A 19,851-nucleotide genomic window follows, 5' to 3' on the forward strand; every position below is an offset into this window, starting at 1 on the left:
GTTTGTTGATGAATGTTTATATGTGAATAGAAGCTTAAATTGAATATGTTCATCATATAAAGCGATCGTGTCTCTTCAGAAAATTTGGACAAAACCTCTCATTCATACGGATTCATTTTTTATCTATTTATACACTTTTTGAAGAGTCAAAGTGGTACAGGTAGATGTGTGGCTGTCGATGGAGGGACAGAAAACTCTGAGATTTAATCAAAAAGATCTTCATTGTGTTCTGGGGATTTGACGGGTTTGGAACGACATGAGGGTGAGTAATTAATGACAGAATTTGTTCAGATCAGATTCAACTTTATTGTCATTACACAAGTACAGGTACAAGGCAACGAAATGCAGTTTAGGTCTGACCAGAAGTGCAATAGCGGCAAGTGCAAAATATAATGGTTGCATAGATTTTTTTACAGATAGATATGTACAATTAATATAGTAAACAGATGACTATTACTATAAATATAATTTTACTGATAGATATACAATGATAATTAGGCTAAGATGAGCTGTATAACAGTTTAACAATACATTTTAAATAGTACAGATAAAGTATGGACACAAGCTATCCGAATAAAGTGCAGTGAAGAATGATTACATATTACAGTTAAAATACGATATTGCAAAATGCATATATAAACAGTTGGTACTAAAAATAAACATTTGTCAGTGCAATTGACATGATCCCGTTAAGATAAAGTGCAAAATGCATATGTAAACAGTTGTTACTGTAATAAACAGTCAGCAGTGCAAATTAACAATCCAGTATTGCAAATACAATGAAGGCAGATGTGAAGAGGGAGAGGAGAGTCAACAGTATATGAGGGGAGTGAGGTTAGCAAGGCTTAGAGTTCAATAAAGAAACAGCTCTAGGAAAGAAACTGTTCTTTAGTCTGCTGGTCCTAGTCCGGATGCACCTGAAACTCCTACCGGAGGGCAGGAGAGAAAACAGTCTATGGGCTGGGTTATTGGGTGTACTAACAAGGCTCGACAGTGCAAGCATTTCCCTTGCACTCGAGACTAAAAATAGATGTGTCGGCGGCAGTGTGTACGTACAGTAGTCTGATGCAAATAGTTGCCTCGATTTGTTTGGTATTGGTATATGCTAATATGAATGGACTTGAGAGCTCACATAAACTAACAATGAACAGTTTTATTTTTATTAATAATCGTAAACAAAGAATAATAACTACTATATCAAATGTAAATATTGCCCATTGTTAATGTTAAGCTAATGCAACTAATGGGACCTTATTGCAAAGTGTTACCTATTGTTCTTTATAGTTCTTTAATTAGTTTGACATATTTGTTTGCTTTATAAATTGTGTGTGTGTGTGTGTGTGTGTGTGTGTGAGAGAGAGTGTGTGTGTGTGTTGTTTTATTGTATATTAAAAGGTTCAGAGTTCTTTTTATTTTAAGAAAAAAGTTATTAAACTTGTTAGGAGGACAACGATTTATTCTAACCTAATTCGATACATGATAATAGCTTATACAGTGATAAAAGCTTCATGCAATTATCATTAAATGAAGATTTGATACCGTCACATGCCTATTTACAGTTTAAAGTAGACTATAAATAATTACATGATTATTGAAAACAGTTTGAAGCAGCAATATTTAAAAACCTTGTGTACTTTTTTTAAAAACAGGAACAGGGTGGGCAAAAACACCCCAGGGTGTTCACAGATGGCGTGCTGGTGATTATTAGTCAGGTGATAGTGATCGTTGTGACTGATGATGGAGCGTGTAAAGTACAGATCTGTTATTATCAAAAGTAGTAATAGCTTACCAAATGATATATTGTAAATTTGGGAACGAGATAAAATTGGCCCATAAAATTGGATGAAGCCATATGTCGACCTTGTAATGTTGACATGCAAAGTCCACAATAAATGTCACATTTGTATATTGTATATCACACTATCCACCATAAAACACTGTTTGTGGTGGATGGACTTTGGAATCTTTTAATGACGTGCACTTTAGAATTTTTAATAACTAATAAATAAAATCCCATGGATGTGGATGGTTAGTGCTGTATAGAAGTGAGAAAGGGTCCCAAAAAAGAGTAGAGGTGTAACCCCGGCATCCTGGCCAAATTTGCCCATTGGCCTCTGTCCATCATGGCCTCCTAATCATCCCCATATCCTGATTGGCTTCATCACTGTCTCCTCTCCACCAGTAAGCTGGTGTGTGTTGGGCGTTCTGGCGCAATATGGCTGCCGTCGCATCAAATAGGTGATGCTGCACACATTGGTGGTGGTTGAGGAGATTCCCCCTTCCATATGTAAAGCACTTTGGGTACCTAGAAAAGTGTTATATAAATGTAACAAATTATTATTATTATTACTTTACTCAGGTGCTTATGGCTAATATTAATACAGTACTACAGCTCAAACGTGCTGCGTAATACGAGAATGAACCTCATAGGCTCTTGCTGAAGCTCAAACGTGCTGTGTAACACGAGAATGAACCTCATTGGATCTCATCCTTGAACTTTTGTTTACCACAACTGATGTTTGTTGATGAATGTTTATATGTGAATAGAAGCTTAAATTGAATATGTTCATCATATAAAGCGATCGTGTCTCTTCAGAAAATTTGGACAAAACCTCTCATTCATACGGATTAATTTTTTTATCTATTTATAAACTTTTTGAAGAGTCAAAGTGGTAGATGTGTGGCTGTCGATGGAGGGACAGAAACCTCTGAGATTTAATCAAAAAGATCTTCATTGTGTTCTGGAGATTTGACGGGTTTGGAACGACATGAGTGTCACGATGCACTCCACGACGCCTCCTCCTGGCTTCACCAGATCACTCTCTCCTGAGTTCTAGGACTTCACTTCCCATTACCCCCGTCACTCATCACCTCCTTTTATCCCTGTCTCATTCCCATTATCACTGCCACCTGTTCCCACTTAGCTCCCCTTTATCTGGACCTCGCTTCCCTTTGTTCCCTGCGAGGTCTTGATACCGCCACGACGTGCTACTCTGAGCTATTCACCATATCCCCGTGTATTCCTGGTTCCTCTATTCAAGCCTGTATCCCATTCGACTCTGTGACTCTTTGCAGACGACGACAGCCGGGTCTCTTTCATCTGCTCGCTACTGACTGGAAAGGCTCTGGAGTGGGCGACAGCACTTTGGGCAGGTGGTCACCTTGTGTTTCCCTCTTATAATGACTTTCTCGCCCAATTCAGATTTCAATTTTCCAATTTCCAATTCGGAAAGGAACCGGGCGAGCTGCTACTGTCGCTTCATCAAGGAGGATCTTCCGTGGCGGATTACACCCTCACCTTCCGCACTCTCGCTGCTCAGACAGGCTGGGAGGAGGATCCGCTGAAACTACTCTACCGCAAGGGCCTGAATTCCGATTTACAAGGAGAACTGGCTTGCCGGGATGAGGGTAAAACGCTCAATCAGCTGATGAACTTAACCATTCGCCTAGATAATCTGATGCGAGCGCGGCGCACCCCACTCAAACACCGGGTCGTTTGAAATCCTTCCGCCAGTTTTGAGCCTGAACCCATGCAAATCGGCTTCACGCGCTTAACCACTGAGGAGCGTGAGCGAAGAATGCGCAACAACCTCTGTCTTTACTGCGCCCGAACTGGTCACATGAGGTCGACATGTCCCGTAAGACCCACTTCGAGAGACTTCCTGCGGTGAGTTCCTGTGTTCGTTCTCCCAATTCTCTTATTTTAGAAGTATCTTTCTGCTCTGATAAAGGGATTGTTAATGTAAATGCATTGATTGATTCGGGGGCAGCAGGAAATTTTATTGACCTGGCTTTCGCTAAAGCTCATAATTTCTCTCTCTGTCCATGTGAACCCCGGGTGGCAGTGGCAGCATTAGACGGACGACCCCTGGGATCAGGCAAGATACAGTATATCACTCAGCAGTTAACCCTTAATGTCGGCACTCAGCACTCGGAGATCATTCAATTCTTCACCATCAATTCACCACTGCACCCTGTGATTCTGGGTTTCCCCTGGCTGGAGAAACACAACCCCCACATTTCGTGGCCCGATTGGGGGTTCCCACTGAATATCATGATCTTGCTCTGGCCTTTAGTGAAGGAGAGACCTCTCAACTTCCTCCACATCGACCTTGGGATTGCGCCATTGAGTTTCTTCCTGGAGCTGAACCACCCCGTGGGAGGGTCTATCCGTTGTCCCAACCTGAGACCGACACGATGAAGTCTTACATTGAAGAACAACTCGCTAAGGGCTTCATTACTCCTTCCACTTCTCCTGCCTCTGCTGGGTTTTTCTTTGTCAAGAAGAAGGATGGAGGTCTCCGCCCTTGTATTGACTATCGCAGTCTCAACGAGATCACGGTCAAGTACCGCTATCCTCTGCCACTGGTCCCTGCAGCTCTGGAGATGCTCCGCACTGCCAAGTTCTTCACCAAACTGGACCTGCAGAACGCCTACAACCTGATTCGTATTCGAGAGGGTGACGAGTGGAAGACGGCTTTCTCTACGACCACCGGGCACTATGAATACCGGGTTATGCCGTTTGGGCTTTCTAACAGTCCTTCTGTCTTTCAGGCCTTCGTAAATGAGATCTTCCGTGACATGCTGGACCAGCGAGTCATTGTTTACATCGACAACATTCTCATTTACTCTGAGACCCTCGAAACACACGTCCGGGATGTGCGAGCCGTACTTCAGCGCCTCATCGACAACCAGCTGTATGCCAAGGTCCAGAAGTGTGAGTTCCACCAGTCCAGAATCGCGTTCCTGGGGTATGTCATCAGTGCTGAGGGAGTCATCATGGACGACAGTAAGGTCAGAGCAGTGCTTGATTGGCCTCGACCCACCACCGTGAAAGAACTGCAGCGTTTCCTGGGCTTTGCCAATTTCTACCGTAGATTTATTCGGAATTTCAGCACCACGACGGCACCTCTCACATCCCTCCTACTGTGGGGGGGGGCAACATTTGAGGTGGTCTCCAGAATGCGCTTCCGCGTTCGAACGGCTCAAGGAGAAGTTCACTACGGCTCCCATTCTTCATCATCCGGATCCCGAGCGTGAGTTCATCGTGGAAGTAGACGCTTCAAATTCCGGAATCGGCGCCATTCTGTCCCAGCGACACGGTAGTCCTGCCAAGATGTTTCCTTGCGCCTTCCACTCTCGTAAACTCACTCCGGCTGAACGTAACTACGATGTGGGAGACAGGGAGCTTCTGGCCATGAAGGCTGCCTTCGAGAAGTGGAGACATTGGCTGGAGGGTGCTCGTCTGCCTTTTACTGTTCTCACCGATCATCGCAACCTCGAGTACATCAGGTCAGCAAAACGTCTGAATGCCCGACAGGCGAGGTGGTCTCTCTTCTTCTCGAGGTTCAACTTTAAGATCACGTATCGCCCAGGATCCAAGAACGGCAAGGCTTACGCCCTGTCCCGCCAGTTTGACGGTAAATCCGATCATACCAAGCCCGAGTACATTATGACTGAGATCTCTGCAGCACAGGGGGATCATCCAACCCCTCCGGAATGCCCTCCAGACCGAGTCTTCGAACCACAGGTTCTTCGCACTAGTGTTCTTCAGTGGGTACATTGCACACCCAACGCTGGTCACCCCGGGATTGCGGCCACACAACTGCTGGTCAGTAACCATTTCTGGTGGTCCACTCTTCACGCAGACGTAGTCAAATTCATTCATCAGTGTTCCACATGCAACATCGCAAAGGCCTCCCACTTAAAGCCGACCGGACTTCTTCAGCCACTTCCCGTTCCTCAACGGCCATGGTCCCACATTGCAGTGGATTTCGTCACAAATCTGCCTTCCTCTCAGGGTTTTACTACCATCCTCTCAGTGGTTGACCGGTTCTCCAAGGCCTGCAGGTTCGTCCCCCTGACTGGCCTACCCACAGCACTTCAAACCGCTGAAGCTCTTCTTCACCATGTCTTCCGTTTGTATGGGTTGCCCGAGGATATCGTCTCTGACAGAGGACCCCAGTTCACCTCCCGGGTATGGAAAGCTCTCTGCAGTCAATTGAACATTAATGTCAGTCTCACTTCTGGTTACCACCCACAGGCCAACGGACCGGTGGAGAGGCTCAACCAGGACCTCATCTGCTTCCTCCGAACTTACTGCCACCGAAATCAACAAGACTGGAGTCGCTTCCTTGTGTGGGCAGAGTACGCCCAGAATTCTGTCCGCAAGCCGTCGACAGGTCTCACGCCCTTCCAGTGCGTGCTCGGGTTCCAACCTCCATTGTTTCCCTGGTCTGGTGATCCTACGGATCTCCCTGCGGTGGACACATGGTTGCGGAGGAGTGAGGAGACCTTGAACACCGCCCACATCCATCTCCAGCGTGCTGTACGACGGTTCAGGCAGCAGGCTGACCGACGCAGAAGAGGCAGCCCCATCTTCAGACCGGGCCAGTGGGCATGGTTGTCCACTCGCGATCTATGTCTCTGACTCCCTTGCAAGAAGTTGACTCCACGTTTCATTGGACCGTTCCGGATCCTGAGACAAATCACCCCTGTCTCCTACAGGTTAGCTCTTCCCTCCACTTACCGTATTTCACCCACTTTTCATGTCTCTCTCCTCAGACCCGCTGCAGCACCCAGGAGAGAGGAGGACCGGGAGGAGGTTGTGACGAGGAATGCTCCCCCCATCGACATCGGAGACTTCCGTGTGCGAGAGATCCTGGACTCCAGGCGCCGTAGAGGGCTCCTCCAGTACCTAATTGACTGGGAGGGGTGCGGTCCGGAGGAACCTAGACATGAGGTCCCAAGACATTCTTGACCCGGCTCTTCTCACAACCTTCCACCAGAATCACCCTGATCGTCCTGCTCCCAGACCCCGTGGAAGACCCCGTCGCCGTTCAGGTCCTCGCTTCGGGAGCCGCTCGCAGGAGGGGGGCTCTGTCACGATGCACTCCACGACGCCTCCTCCTGGCTTCACCAGATCACTCTCTCCTGAGTTCTAGGACTTCACTTCCCATTACCCCCGTCACTCATCACCTCCTTCTATCCCTGTCTCATTCCCATTATCACTGCCACCTGTTCCCACTTAGCTCCCCTTTATCTGGACCTCGCTTCCCTTTGTTCCCTGCGAGGTCTTGATACCGCCACGACGTGCTGCTCTGAGCTATTCACCATATCCCGTGTATTCCTGGTTCCTCTATTCAAGCCTGTATCCCATTCGACTCTGTGAACGTTTGCTGCCTGCCCACGACCCTTTCCTGGTAACCACTCTGAGTTTGGACTGCCCCTGTATATTCCACAGCCCTGTGCTGCCTTTGTTTCTGTCTGTTTTGTCTTCATCATTAAAGATATTGCTCATGGATCCGAACGCCTCTGAGTCTTCATCACAATGAGGGTGAGTAATTAATGACAGAATTTGTTGGGTGTACTAACAAGGCTCGACAGTGCAAGCATTTCCCTTGCACTCGAGACTAAAAATAGATGTGTCGGCGGCAGTGTGTACGTACAGTTAGTCTGATGCAAATAGTTGCCTCGATTTTTTTGGTATTGGTATATGCTAATATTAATGGACTTGAGAGCTCACATAAACTAACAATGAACAGTTGTATTTTTATTAATAATCGTAAATAAAGAATAATAACTACTATATCAAATGTAAATATTGCCCATTGTTAATGTTAAGCTAATGCAACTAATGGGACCTTATTGCAAAGTGTTACCTATTGTTCTTTATAGTTCTTTAATTAGTTTGACATATTTGTTTGCTTTATAAATTGTGTGTGTGTGTGTGTGTGTGTGTGTGTGTGTGTGTGTGTGTGTGTGTGTGTGTGTGTGTGTGTGTGTGTGTGTGTTGTTTTATTGTATATTAAAAGGTTCAGAGTTCTTTTTATTTTAAGAAAAAAGTTATTAAACTTGTTAGGAGGACAACACTTTATTCTAACCTAATTCGATACATGATAATACCTTATACAGTGATACAATCTTCATGCAATTATCATTAAATGAAGATTTGATACCGTCACATGCCTATTTACAGTTTAAAGTAGACTATAAATAATTACATGTTTATTGAAAACAGTTTGAAGCAGCAATATTTATAAACCTTGTGTACTTTTTGTATTCTTCTTAATGTCTCTTTATTATATCTTCTTAAAAACATTTGGAAAAATCCATTGCATTTGCTTTGCAGCCCTAAAGTCCTACATTTTTCAACTTACGAGCACATGTGCTCCTTGGGAAAAAAGTAAGCGGCAAGCCCTGACTAACCCTATGACTTTTTACTGGAAAGTTTCTATTCTTTCTTTCATTTCTAATTCCTTCTCATGAACTCTGATCTAGTCTGATATAACGGCCATTGTGAAGTAATAAATGTATTAGGGTACAATCAATAAAAATAGATTTTGATTACACTTTGTCAAATACATTTTGTCCTGAAGTCATCTGTGGGCTTGTAAAGATGCTGGTGTACGTGGCACTGCTAAATAGTTTTCTGCTAAACATAATGGCCTTATGTGTTCAAAATTCAATGACATCTGAATTAATTCTTGGCTTCTTAATCCGGATTAACATCTAAATGTATAAATATATATATTTAAGATATGCGGTTTGTGGGTGGGGCTGGCAATGGTTAGGGTGTGGCACTTGAATGTCTTTAAATGGCAGCGTGCCCTTCTCTCCGGCCCCTTTGCTTGATGCCAGAACGCTAGCATCTCCAGCTTCTTAATCTTAAATCTGTTAAACAAATAGTCAATAAAATGTCTGCAGAGTTTGAACTTTGTCCTGGAAGAAAAATCGGGGGCTCCAACCCCTGTTTTATCATCGCTGAGATTGGACAGAACCATCAGGGAGACTTAGAAATCGCCAAAAAAATGATCCGAATGGCCAAGGTAAAGTACACCCATACAGAAGTCACATATATTGAAATATATTGATAATAAATATATTTTCATATATTTAAATGTCTTAAATCTAAATAGATTAATATTTGTTAACATATTAGATTTCTGTATACTGTATGTAAATCTATTCTGAAACATAATAAAATATTCAGTGCTCCTTTTAGTATACTTCACATATATGTAAATAAACCTAAACATGTTTTCATATAATATATTCACATTTACTCCCAGTTGATGCAATTAGTCTCCATATATGCAGAGGCGTGCCAAGGTTGAGGGGGGCCCCAGGCAAAATTAATCAATGGGGCCCTTCTAATATATATTTTTGTAAATATATATATATTTTTTACCCTAGAGATATAATTATACAGCATAAAAAAGTAGCCAAAACACATCTAACAGAACATGAATTGTTTATTGTTTACAACATTAAAGTACTAGGTTTTATCAAGATACATATCCGTCAATTCACTCAGGAACAGGTACAAATTAAGTGGTGGTGACAGGAACTTAAGTAATGCTCCTACATAAGAAATATATGGTTAGCATCTTATTTAATATTTATTTTATTATCCTATATTAGCACTATCTGACACTCTGAACTTACCATTTTCACTGTCAGGAGGGACTGGATAATCTTCTGTCTGAAGTGGTGGTGAAAGGAATTTAAGAAATATAGCCTATTGTTAGAATCATAATTTTATATTTTATTATTATTATTATGTTAGTTTATCAGATAATAGTTAACTTAACTAATTTAGTTCTTTTTTACATGTGTTTTACAATGCAGTACAGACACTTTCCAAGCGATGTTGCTGTGTACCAAAGGTATTCTATTTCAGCCTGCATTAATAATACCATTTATTACATGGCTTGGTTCAATAAAAATGTAGAATGCGGTCTGTTATTTCTTGATAACAGATCGCTGCAGAGTATAACCATAGACAGTATATAAACGAGTATAACAGACCATTGCCATGAAATGAAAAACAGAGCGTTGCTATGGACTCACAGGATTCTAACCGTAGAGACGGAGCGCACTATTTTCTTTGGCGGAAGCTTAGCGGAAGCAATACAATCGTAAACTATCAATAAACTCCTTTTTAAATCAATATTTTGTTTCAAGGTAATGATTTATTTGGTAGGTAGCCATGTAATAAGCGTGGTAATGTATAGCAAGTCGGTAGTTAAGAACGAGGTTGTGTGCTTTTTTTTTTTACATTTCTGAATAACATTCTGATAACAGATCAATCGAGATAGACATATCTTTTCTGTAAAGCTGATTTAAAACAATACGTATTACTGTGAAAACTAGATGTGAATTGAACAAGGAAACCATTTTTGTCATTAACGTTAATTATTATTCTTAACGTAAATTAAGTGTTAAGTCAATCATCATCTCATTCACACTTACCGCAGTTCTGTTTTTTCTTTTCCACTTCATTTTGCTTTTTTTTCCCGCTTCTGGCTTCCAGATGGATATGTCCTCTTCATGTTTAATACATGAATTCATGCATTTCTGGCTATGATTCAAAAATAGCTATAGAAACGCGAGTAAGCAGCGGCAGTTAGAAAAAAGCGCCAAAGGCTGCAATAGTAACAGCATTAAAGGGCATATTGCAGTTTTTTTTTTTTTCAGAATTAATATATAACCTTGTATGAAAATACCATATGAAGAGTAAATGCATGATTAAAAATTGTTTTGCCAGACATAAGGGCACAAATTTAGTAGAAAACGTGACAGTTTCCTTGACCGTGTTGAAAAAACGCTTTTTTCACCATCGCGTCATATTACGTCACATGGGGAGTCGTTTGCCGGCATCAGAATAGCATACCGGAAGTTGAGTTTTATAGCGGGGTCTGTCAATTTAGCCAACTTTGTCAAAACTGCATACCAGTGTTTGTGAAGGGTATGCTTCTTTGATGACCCCTGGTTTAATAAAAATACAGTTTATAAAGGGGTATATTAATAAAAATACAGTTTATAAAGGGGTATGCTGTTTTGATGGCCCCTGGTTTAATACAAATACAGTTTATAAAGGGGTATATTAATAAAAATACAGTTTATAAAGGGGTATGCTGTTTTGATGGCCCCTGGTTTAATACAAATACAGTTTATAAAGGGGTATATTAATAAAAAATACAGTTTATAAAGGGGTATGCTGTTTTGATGGCCCCTGGTTTAATTCAAATGCAATTAGGTAATGTGTATATAATATGCGATATAATACACCAACACTTACCGCTTGTAATCTGGTATGCTGAAATGATGGTTTAAATTTAACGCATGCGCAATTCCACTAATTCCACTGCTGCGCATGCGCATTAACCGTAGGTATCCCATTCTGATGGGTATGGTGTTCCGTCAGAACACCTGCTCTGCGTTCGCTCAGTGCAGAGTAGGCTGGTATTATGTTGAAGCGGTCGTGATTCAGTGTGTTTTCGGTGGTTATTGTATTTCAATTAATAATTATCGTGATAAATGACTGTGAATTATGGCCTGTCAGGACATCGAGTCCACAGGTTTCCGAACAAGATAAAGGACGGTGCTATCTTCCGTGTTTGTGTGCGTTTTGTGCAGGGTAAGAGATGGGACTTCGCTTCTGCGTCTGCTTTTAGCGTTCACTATAGACTGCATGATTATAATCCCGGCGATATGATGAGTTAATGTTACGTTATATGATGACGGCGATATGTGCACACTGTCCCAGCTCCTTCATCGGGTCGCCGGGTCCGCCGTCAGCATGTGGGTCGGCCACCGGTGGGAAACATGACGGTCACGGATCCGTCAGAGATCACTTATTGTACATTTGTTTTACAAAATGTGCCTTTTCTTAATTTAATTGATTAACGTATCCTCCATAAACTTGTAATGTCTTGCAAGTCTGCAGCCGACACTTATTATTATTATTATATAATATATTATGTTCATTTTCAATCTGTACTCTGAATTTTAATGTTTGTGTTGGCTGTTTCTACATATAAAAATTTTATACAGTAAGAAAGTTGTGATTATTTTTTTAATCATTATCACCAAGTGGGGCCATTCAAAACCTTTATAATGTCCCTCTTTCTCTGGAAACTGTCTCCTAATGGCAGACACACACATGCAGGTAAGGGTCTAAATACTAGCTTTACTTTTGCCTGATACATAATAATCTGTACAATATTGTGATCTGAGCATAGTGTTATACCGTCGGCTAACGTGAATACGTCTATAAGCTAACACTGTTCTCTCATCGAGACCCGACTCCTGCCCTGTTCTCCTCACACCACAGCTCAATGCGTCTCCTCTGACCGTTGTTTTGTCTAATCCTGACCTGTCTACTCTCTTGGCTTCATATCAGGCTCATAATTATATGGCTGAGGTCTGTCATACGAGTAAACATTTAGGCTACAATTTCCTCAGCGTCCGAACTGTCATTGCGATCCATTGCTTTCCTATTGTTTACTTTGACCGCGCTCCCTCATGCCACGTCACTTCCGGTTTGGCGGTTTTCGAATGCGGAAGTAATTTTCTTACAAAAATGACTCCAGAAGCCTAAATAGCGTTTTATAAGTATATGTTTATATTTAAATCTAGTTCCTACATTATTGTTCTATACATTGGCACACTGGGTACTCTAACCTGCAATATGCCCTTTAAAGGATTAGTTCACTTTTAAAATGAAAATTCTGTCATCATATACTCACCCTTAAGTTGTTTCAAACCTGTATGAATTTCTTTCCTCTGCTGAACACAAAGGAAGATATTTAGAAGAATGTCAGTAACCAGACAGTTTTTGGTTCCCAATGACTGCCATAGTAGGAAAGAAATATACTATGATACTATACTATAAATAATTCCACAGTAAAAACTGCTGAAAATTTGGATTTCGTTAGAGTAGTAGCTCTACTATAATGGGATCACGTCCAATTTAACGCACCCTCTGAGGCAGCTGAGAAACACCGCCGCAAAATGGGCAGAAAATTAAATAGGCGCATTATTGTACATTGTGTAAAGTGCCAAGTTTAAAGCTTGAAATTGTGCATGATTATATTCAAGCACAGATGCAGGATAAAGCATCAGTGAAACACCCCCAAGTGGGCCAACAATGTGATAACTCTTCTGTATTGTCAGATTGGGTCCATAACTTTAAAATGTACAGTAACAATGCAAAGGCTCTTTCAAGTCAATTCAATTTAATTCATACATGCATTCATTTGTATAACATTTTTCACAATACATATTTCAAAGCAGCTTTACAGAAAATGCAGATTTCTGTTACAAAACCACAGTAGGATTTTATGAGATATCAGAAAGTACAGTTATTAGATAGAACAAATTAGTATTTACAAACGCATGCATTTTAAGCAACATTAATGTGCAGTTTAAAGCAATGATAAAATGATAATTTATTTATAATCATCCATGTTTGATGTTCTGGATGTGTCTGTGAAGTCTTCATAAGGGGCTGGATCCAAGCTGGAGCATAATCTCTGGTTACTTTGTGACATTTTCCTTTGTAATAATAATAAAAATAAATAAATAAAAAGTATTCAATACATTTATTTTTAAATACATTCAAATTATGTTATTTGCAATAATTAAAGATTGATGTATAGGCCTCATTATAATTTTTACAGTCATTTTATGTTATTATTATTTGTTATTTACCTTTCAAAATAGTGTATTATTCTTTTCTGAAAATAGATAGGCCAACAATATAAACAGGGTCCCTAAAAGGTGTAAATAAGAGAAAAACCACATGGTCCCTAAATTGACATGTACAATTATGAAAGAATACTGTAGCCTAATTATGTGCCTTTATATTTTTACAGTCATTTTTCGCTGATATATCAGTGTTATTTGCATTTAAAACTAATATTATTCTTTTATTCTGAAAATAGACACAAAAGTAACACAATTCCGTTAAAAAACGCGAAAAAGAGAAAAACCGCACGGTCCCTAAGTTGAGCGTCAATAATGGCGCTTTTCCACTGCATGGTACGGTACGGTTCGGTACGGCACGGCACGCTTTGGCGCTTTTCCACTGCATGGTACGGTACGGCACGGCTCACTTATGGCGCATTTCCACTGCATGGTACGGCACGGCTCGCTTCGGCTCGCTTTAAATGGTACCACCTCTGTTGAGGTTCCAAGCGTACCGTACCGATACTAAATGTGACGTGAAAACACTGCAGATCACTGATTGGTCAGACAAAATCGTCACTTCAGCGTCATTGTATATTTGCTACACGAGACACTAAACCCGCTATATTTAAATAGCCAGACAACAGCAAACGCGGTAGCACCTGTTTTTAGAGTTTTTACTTGACAAAAAAAGTAAAAAAAAAATCAAACAAGAAATGGCTGAATCGTGGTCAGTGGACGAGGTGCAGACGTTCCTCTCGTTGGTTGCCGAGGAGCGGAAGTAGCACAGCTCTTAGCCGCACACGGCTACCACCGGACATACAACTTAACGATCAGTCCCACCCACTTTGAAGCGGTACTAACTGCAGTGGAAAAGCAACCGAGCTAAAGCGAACCGAACCGTGCCGTACCGAGTTGAGTCGTACCACGCAGTGGAAAAGCAAAGCGAGCCGAACCGCTCCGCGCCGTGTTGAACCGTCCCGAACCGAACCGAGCCGTACCATGCAGTGGAAAAGCGCCATAAGAAGCCAGCAAAGTTCGCGTCATTTAAGGTGGAACGGATTGCGTCAATAAGAAGCTGCGAATAAGAAGCTGGATTCAGCGTCGTCATAATATTAATTAACACAATACGTATTAATATAAAATGTATTTAGGAATTTTCTAGTTATGAAATGTGACTTACCGTTTGAGCTGTTACCGCCAGATTCTGTCCAAAACGGTCCAGTGTCAGAGAGCCTCGACTTCACAGACCCACTTCGCGCATGCGCAATTGTCTGGAACCGTCAGAGCCAATAGAATCCAGTTCTAGTCACCGCCTTTAATTGTGTGATGGACAAGCGCCGTCCTCCAATCAAGTCCTTGTAATTGCTCTCAGTAAAAAAGGGCTTTTTTATGCTTTTATATCGTCAACAACAGTATGTGCCATATCTCATAGGCCTATAACAAAAAATAATTTGCATGCCTCAACAAGAAGAACATAATCAAATAAAAAATAGATATACATTATAAAAATTCCATAGGATTACAATGCATAGGATAAAGAAAATGTTTTTAAAATATTATCAGCAATGAAAATCTTTACATTATTCCAAAAATACTGGGTATTGGCAAAACCAAAAATTCACAGAATTCACAGAAAGAGCATTTTAAATCAATGTCAATTTTAAATTTGTGTAGGAATACCTTGATAAACTATGAGGAGGAATTTTTGAGGTAATGACCAAACTTGAGTCCAATTTACATTAAATACATTAAAGAAATTGTTCCAGCAGAAATGATCTCACTTAAAAACATGGATCTAATTTTAAAATGGTTAGGCTTTAACCCAGAGAAACAGATATTGCCGACAGAGGTATGTTCAGGTCTAGGAGGACAGACAGAGAGTGTGAAGGATACACATATTTTTATTTCTATGTTGAATCTGTAGTGAGTCAACAACACCACTTCAAATTTAGTGTTCAACGTTGTTTTGACGTTGAATTAATGTTACTTAACAAACGTTTAATTCAGAGTTGATCTTTCAACGTTGTATCATTATTCATGCATCAACACTTTTTCAACAGTTAATTGATCAGCATTGTTTGGATATTGGAACGACGTTATTTTTCTACTGATATATTTCAACAAAATGTTTAAATGTCATGGTTGTAAAAAAAAAAGTTGATTTGATGTACAACTCAAAATTGTATTTATATTTCTATGTTGAATCCATAGTGAGTTAACAACACCATTTCAACCATTTGGTGTTCAACGTTGTTTTGACGTTGAAAGTTGAATTAATGTTTTTTCATAAACTGACATTATTTCAACCACATTTAAACGTTTAAGGTCAGTCGAATGCCAGCTGGGTTATATAATGTAAAGAGCAAATTATGTAAATTAACAATTAATAAAAAGTCCTGCAAACATATAAAAAGTATTTGAATGAGAAGTGTGTTGTCCCTAAACGCACAGAGAGTATGGAAACGGTAAGTCACATGAAGTTTTGTTCAACACCATCTGTGACAATGTGACACTATTCATGCCTCATGTATTTTCATGACATGAGGCATGAAATATATTGTCACATATAGCCTATGTACACATATTTATACATGCAACATGTATAGATCAACTGTTATGCTTGAATTTTTATGCATGTTGAAAATATATTTTCTAAATATATTTCAATATATTTAACAGTGTTTCACATATATGTGAATATATTGCATTTCTGTATGGGCAGCTTTATCAGATGGGAATATAGAATATGCCATAGCTACATTCACATTACATTACGTTGTAAACAGCGGCACCGGCCGCCTCCACTGTCGTTTTGCTATTGTAAACGTCTACTCTGCTTATCCAGCACGAGTTGCAGTCGCACACAGACTGTGACAGTGCAGCAGGAATCAGTTCACTGATCGCGTTATGATGGCGGTGGATTTGTTGCGCAACAGAGTCGATCTGAGATGTCTTAGTGCGGTTCACACAGAACGTGTTTTTCCATTCCAGTGCGGTACTTTTCCATTGTTTTTCTATGTAAACGCGCTAGATTGATGTGTAACCTTGCGCTCGCGTCTTGCATCTTTTGCAGCGTCTCGCGCATGACACAGCTTTCTAAAAACGCGGCGCTCAAGTTAAAATCAGTCTCCCCATTCTACTGCCAGCGTATCGCATTTTACAAAGCAAAAACGCATTCTGTGTGAATGGCCCCTTATCTTGTAGAACGCGTGCTCAGCACCGCCAATACGGAGTGAAAATAAAAGTAAAACACGATGCGCGCAAATTAGACTGCATACAATAGCCCGCCGTCTCCCAATATAAAACCTATCTCTGGATGTTAGTTGTGGCTCTGGTCTCTGTTTTGGTCTCTGTTTGCGCTTTGAATACAGAGAGAGTTGGCCTACTTGATTATGGTTGCACTTGCACTTAATTATCGTTTGCACTAATAAGAAAAACTGTTGTTTTATACTGTTTTTATTTCTATTTTCAATTTGTGGAAAGTAGTTTCATTTGGCGGTCACACACAGCCTCAATCAGAAGTTCTGGAAGCTCATAATGTACAGTAAGGTCTGAAGAGACTCGTGTGAAATCATACTTGAGAGAAGCCAGTCAGTTGAGTTTGTGGTAAAATCCTTTACATTGCTTCTATATTGTTGTATTTCAATGTATTTGATAATTCATACTCATAAAGTAGAACTGAAATGACATTCATTATTTAGTTAAAACATTTCAAAATCCACCTGCAGACTTTTTCCAGTCATGAATTTTGTCATTGAGGATTTCTATCAAATTTTGTGCAAAAATCTCTCTCGTTCTTGTGAACCCAATCTCGTGTCTCGTCTTGTCTCGTGAGAAGGGTCTCGTCACACCCCTAGATGGTTTAGTTCTAATACATTAACACATGATGATCTGTGCATTAGTTAAGCATGAATTAATGCATATTAGTGCACCCGTTTGTAAAGTGTTACTGAAAAAAATGACAAATTAATTAATATTTGAGAAAATAGAGGGAAAAAAATTAGTTCTTTTTTTCTTTATTAATGACTTTTTTCTAAACAGAAGAAATGACGTGGAAACAGGATAGAGAAACGTTTTCCATTCCACTGTTACTCTTCCTTTGTTTTTTTATTTAAACACGACGGATGTTTTTGACCATTTGCAGCGTTTTTAACTGCAAAAACGTGTTCTGTGTGTACAGGCCCAAACTTAGAACTATTTAGTAACCATGGTTATTTTACCTTGGAAATATATATATATTAAATATCAGGTCAATAATTAAGAGGGGACGTTTAACTCGAGCTATAACTCACACATTGTATCACATTAAATTAACTTTTAGATTTCTTATATGGTGAAATTCATTTTTGTTGTCAACCAAATCCACTTCTACTTCCTACTTTACCTCCACACAGGACTGTGGAGCTGATTGTGCCAAGTTTCAAAAGAGTGAGATCGAACACAGATTCACCAAGCCCGCTCTGGAGCGTCTCTACACGTCCCCTCACGCCTGGGGCCCGACCTACGGGGCTCATAAACACCATCTGGAGTTCAGTCACCAGCAGTTCAGAGAACTGCAACAGTTCGCCAATGAAGTTGGCATCTTCTTTACTGCATCAGGGATGGATGAGGTGAACAAATCTCAATGTTTATTATATCAAGAGAATATGTGCATATTAAACCCAGATTAAAATGCATTTCATAACTTTTCCTCTCCCTACCTCAATCAGATGGCTGTAGAATTTCTTCATGAAATCAATGTGCCGTTTTTTAAAGTTGCCTCAGCTGACACCAACAATATCCCTTACCTGGAGAAAACCGCCAAAAAAGGTAAAACTCCCTGATGTTGAAACCCATTTCAAACGAAAAGTCCAGAAGCTGTCGTTACATAAACTCAAAAGTGTTGTTGCAAAAAACTCGTTCTCCTTTGACAAAGGTTTATCAGTTTGTCATTGCCAAGGTCACAATGTTCCTCTATTTACATACCGGTAATATATCAGACAGTGACAGTGACCCAGTGAAAAGTACAAGCCCAACCGATAACTGAATCTGAGAAGCTTCTCTTGTGCACTTGAAGTCAGTTATTCTGGAGCACCTGAGAAATTAGGTATTGAAAGTGCTGATTGGCCACAGAGCAGAGCCAGTGAAACCTAGAAATCCTGGTGTGGAGTTTCATGTTGCTGGCTTTGAGTCTACAGAGAATTTGGCATGTGTGTAATGTGATAATGACTAAAACTTTGACCTGATTTTCTCCCAGAAGCTGCCATGTCTTGAAGCTGATGTTTTGGTGTATTTGTGTAGGTCGTCCCATGGTGATTTCGAGTGGAATGCAGTCTATGGAGACCATGCGCTGCGTTTACCAAACCGTCAAGAAGCACAATCCCAATTTCACGTTCCTGCAGTGCACCAGCGCTTATCCGCTGCCAATAGAGCACGTCAACCTCAGCCTGATCCCTGTAAGACACAAATCCCTTTATTCTCATCTTCATCAACTCCATAAAATGACTGTTCATGAAGGTATTTTTGTATGTTTCGGTTTCCTTTTTCCTACGCAGGAGTTCCAGAAGGAGTTTCCGGACATTCCCATCGGCTACTCTGGGCATGAGGCGGGCATCCATGTGTCTGTGGCCGCTGTGGCACTCGGGGCAAAGGTCCTGGAGCGTCATGTGACCCTGGATAAGAGCTGGAAAGGCAGTGACCACGCAGCGTCACTGGAGCCGGCGGAGCTGGCGGATCTGGTAAAAGCCATCAGGACGGTTGAGATGGCAATGGGTTCGCCGGTCAAACAGATGCTGCCCTGTGAGGCTTCCTGTCACAGCAAGGTCAGATAAAACACTCATTCTGACAGATTATTAAACTAAAAAATTATCAAACGTCATTCGTTATGGTTATGGTCACAATGGTTATGTTCTTTCCTGCAGTTGGGTAAGTCAGTGGTGGCCCGGAAACCATTGAAGAAGGGCGAGACATTAACTCTCGACATGCTGACAGTAAAAGTGGCCGAACCGCACGGCATGAGACCAGAGAACATCTTCAAACTGGTTGGCAAGAAAATCACCGTGGACCTGGAGGAAGATGCCACAATTACTGATGCCATGATAAAAGGCTGATGATATCTATGCATCTAAGGGACCGTTCGGTATTTATGGAATGGGCCACCGGAGGAAAATAGGGGAGGGTCATGCCTTTTTATTCTTTGTTGAGGGGAGGGTCATCCAACTTTTTTTTTAGTCTAGGGGGAGGGTCACCCAACTTTTGTATTCATGAAAACAACAAACTTTCAAAGTGGCTTGTTTTGTGCATATTTTTCCATGTAGCTCTCTCAGTCTCGGTCCCCCCATAGCTAGCAGATGGGTCTGACCCAACGAAAAACAGACGCGAAAGATGGAAAGAACA

At 40.8% G+C, this 19,851-nt stretch overlaps 1 protein-coding gene across 1 annotated transcript; it reads left to right on the plus strand.

Annotated features, from left to right (window-relative positions):
- Positions 1-8,605: 8,605 nt before the first annotated feature.
- nansb (N-acetylneuraminic acid synthase b) lies at positions 8,606-19,577 on the plus strand. Its single transcript, XM_079603603.1, has 6 exons — positions 8,606-8,828; positions 17,871-18,086; positions 18,186-18,285; positions 18,757-18,911; positions 19,011-19,277; positions 19,377-19,577. The coding sequence occupies exons 1-6, from the start codon at positions 8,697-8,699 to the stop codon at positions 19,563-19,565; spliced, it is 1,059 nt and encodes a 352-aa protein (XP_079459729.1). The 5' UTR covers positions 8,606-8,696; the 3' UTR covers positions 19,566-19,577.
- The last annotated feature ends 274 nt before the right edge of the window (positions 19,578-19,851 follow it).

The sequence above is a fragment of the Phoxinus phoxinus genome (genome assembly GCF_949152265.1).
Source record: "Phoxinus phoxinus genome assembly, chromosome: 25".
Lineage (NCBI taxonomy): Eukaryota > Metazoa > Chordata > Actinopteri > Cypriniformes > Leuciscidae > Phoxinus > Phoxinus phoxinus.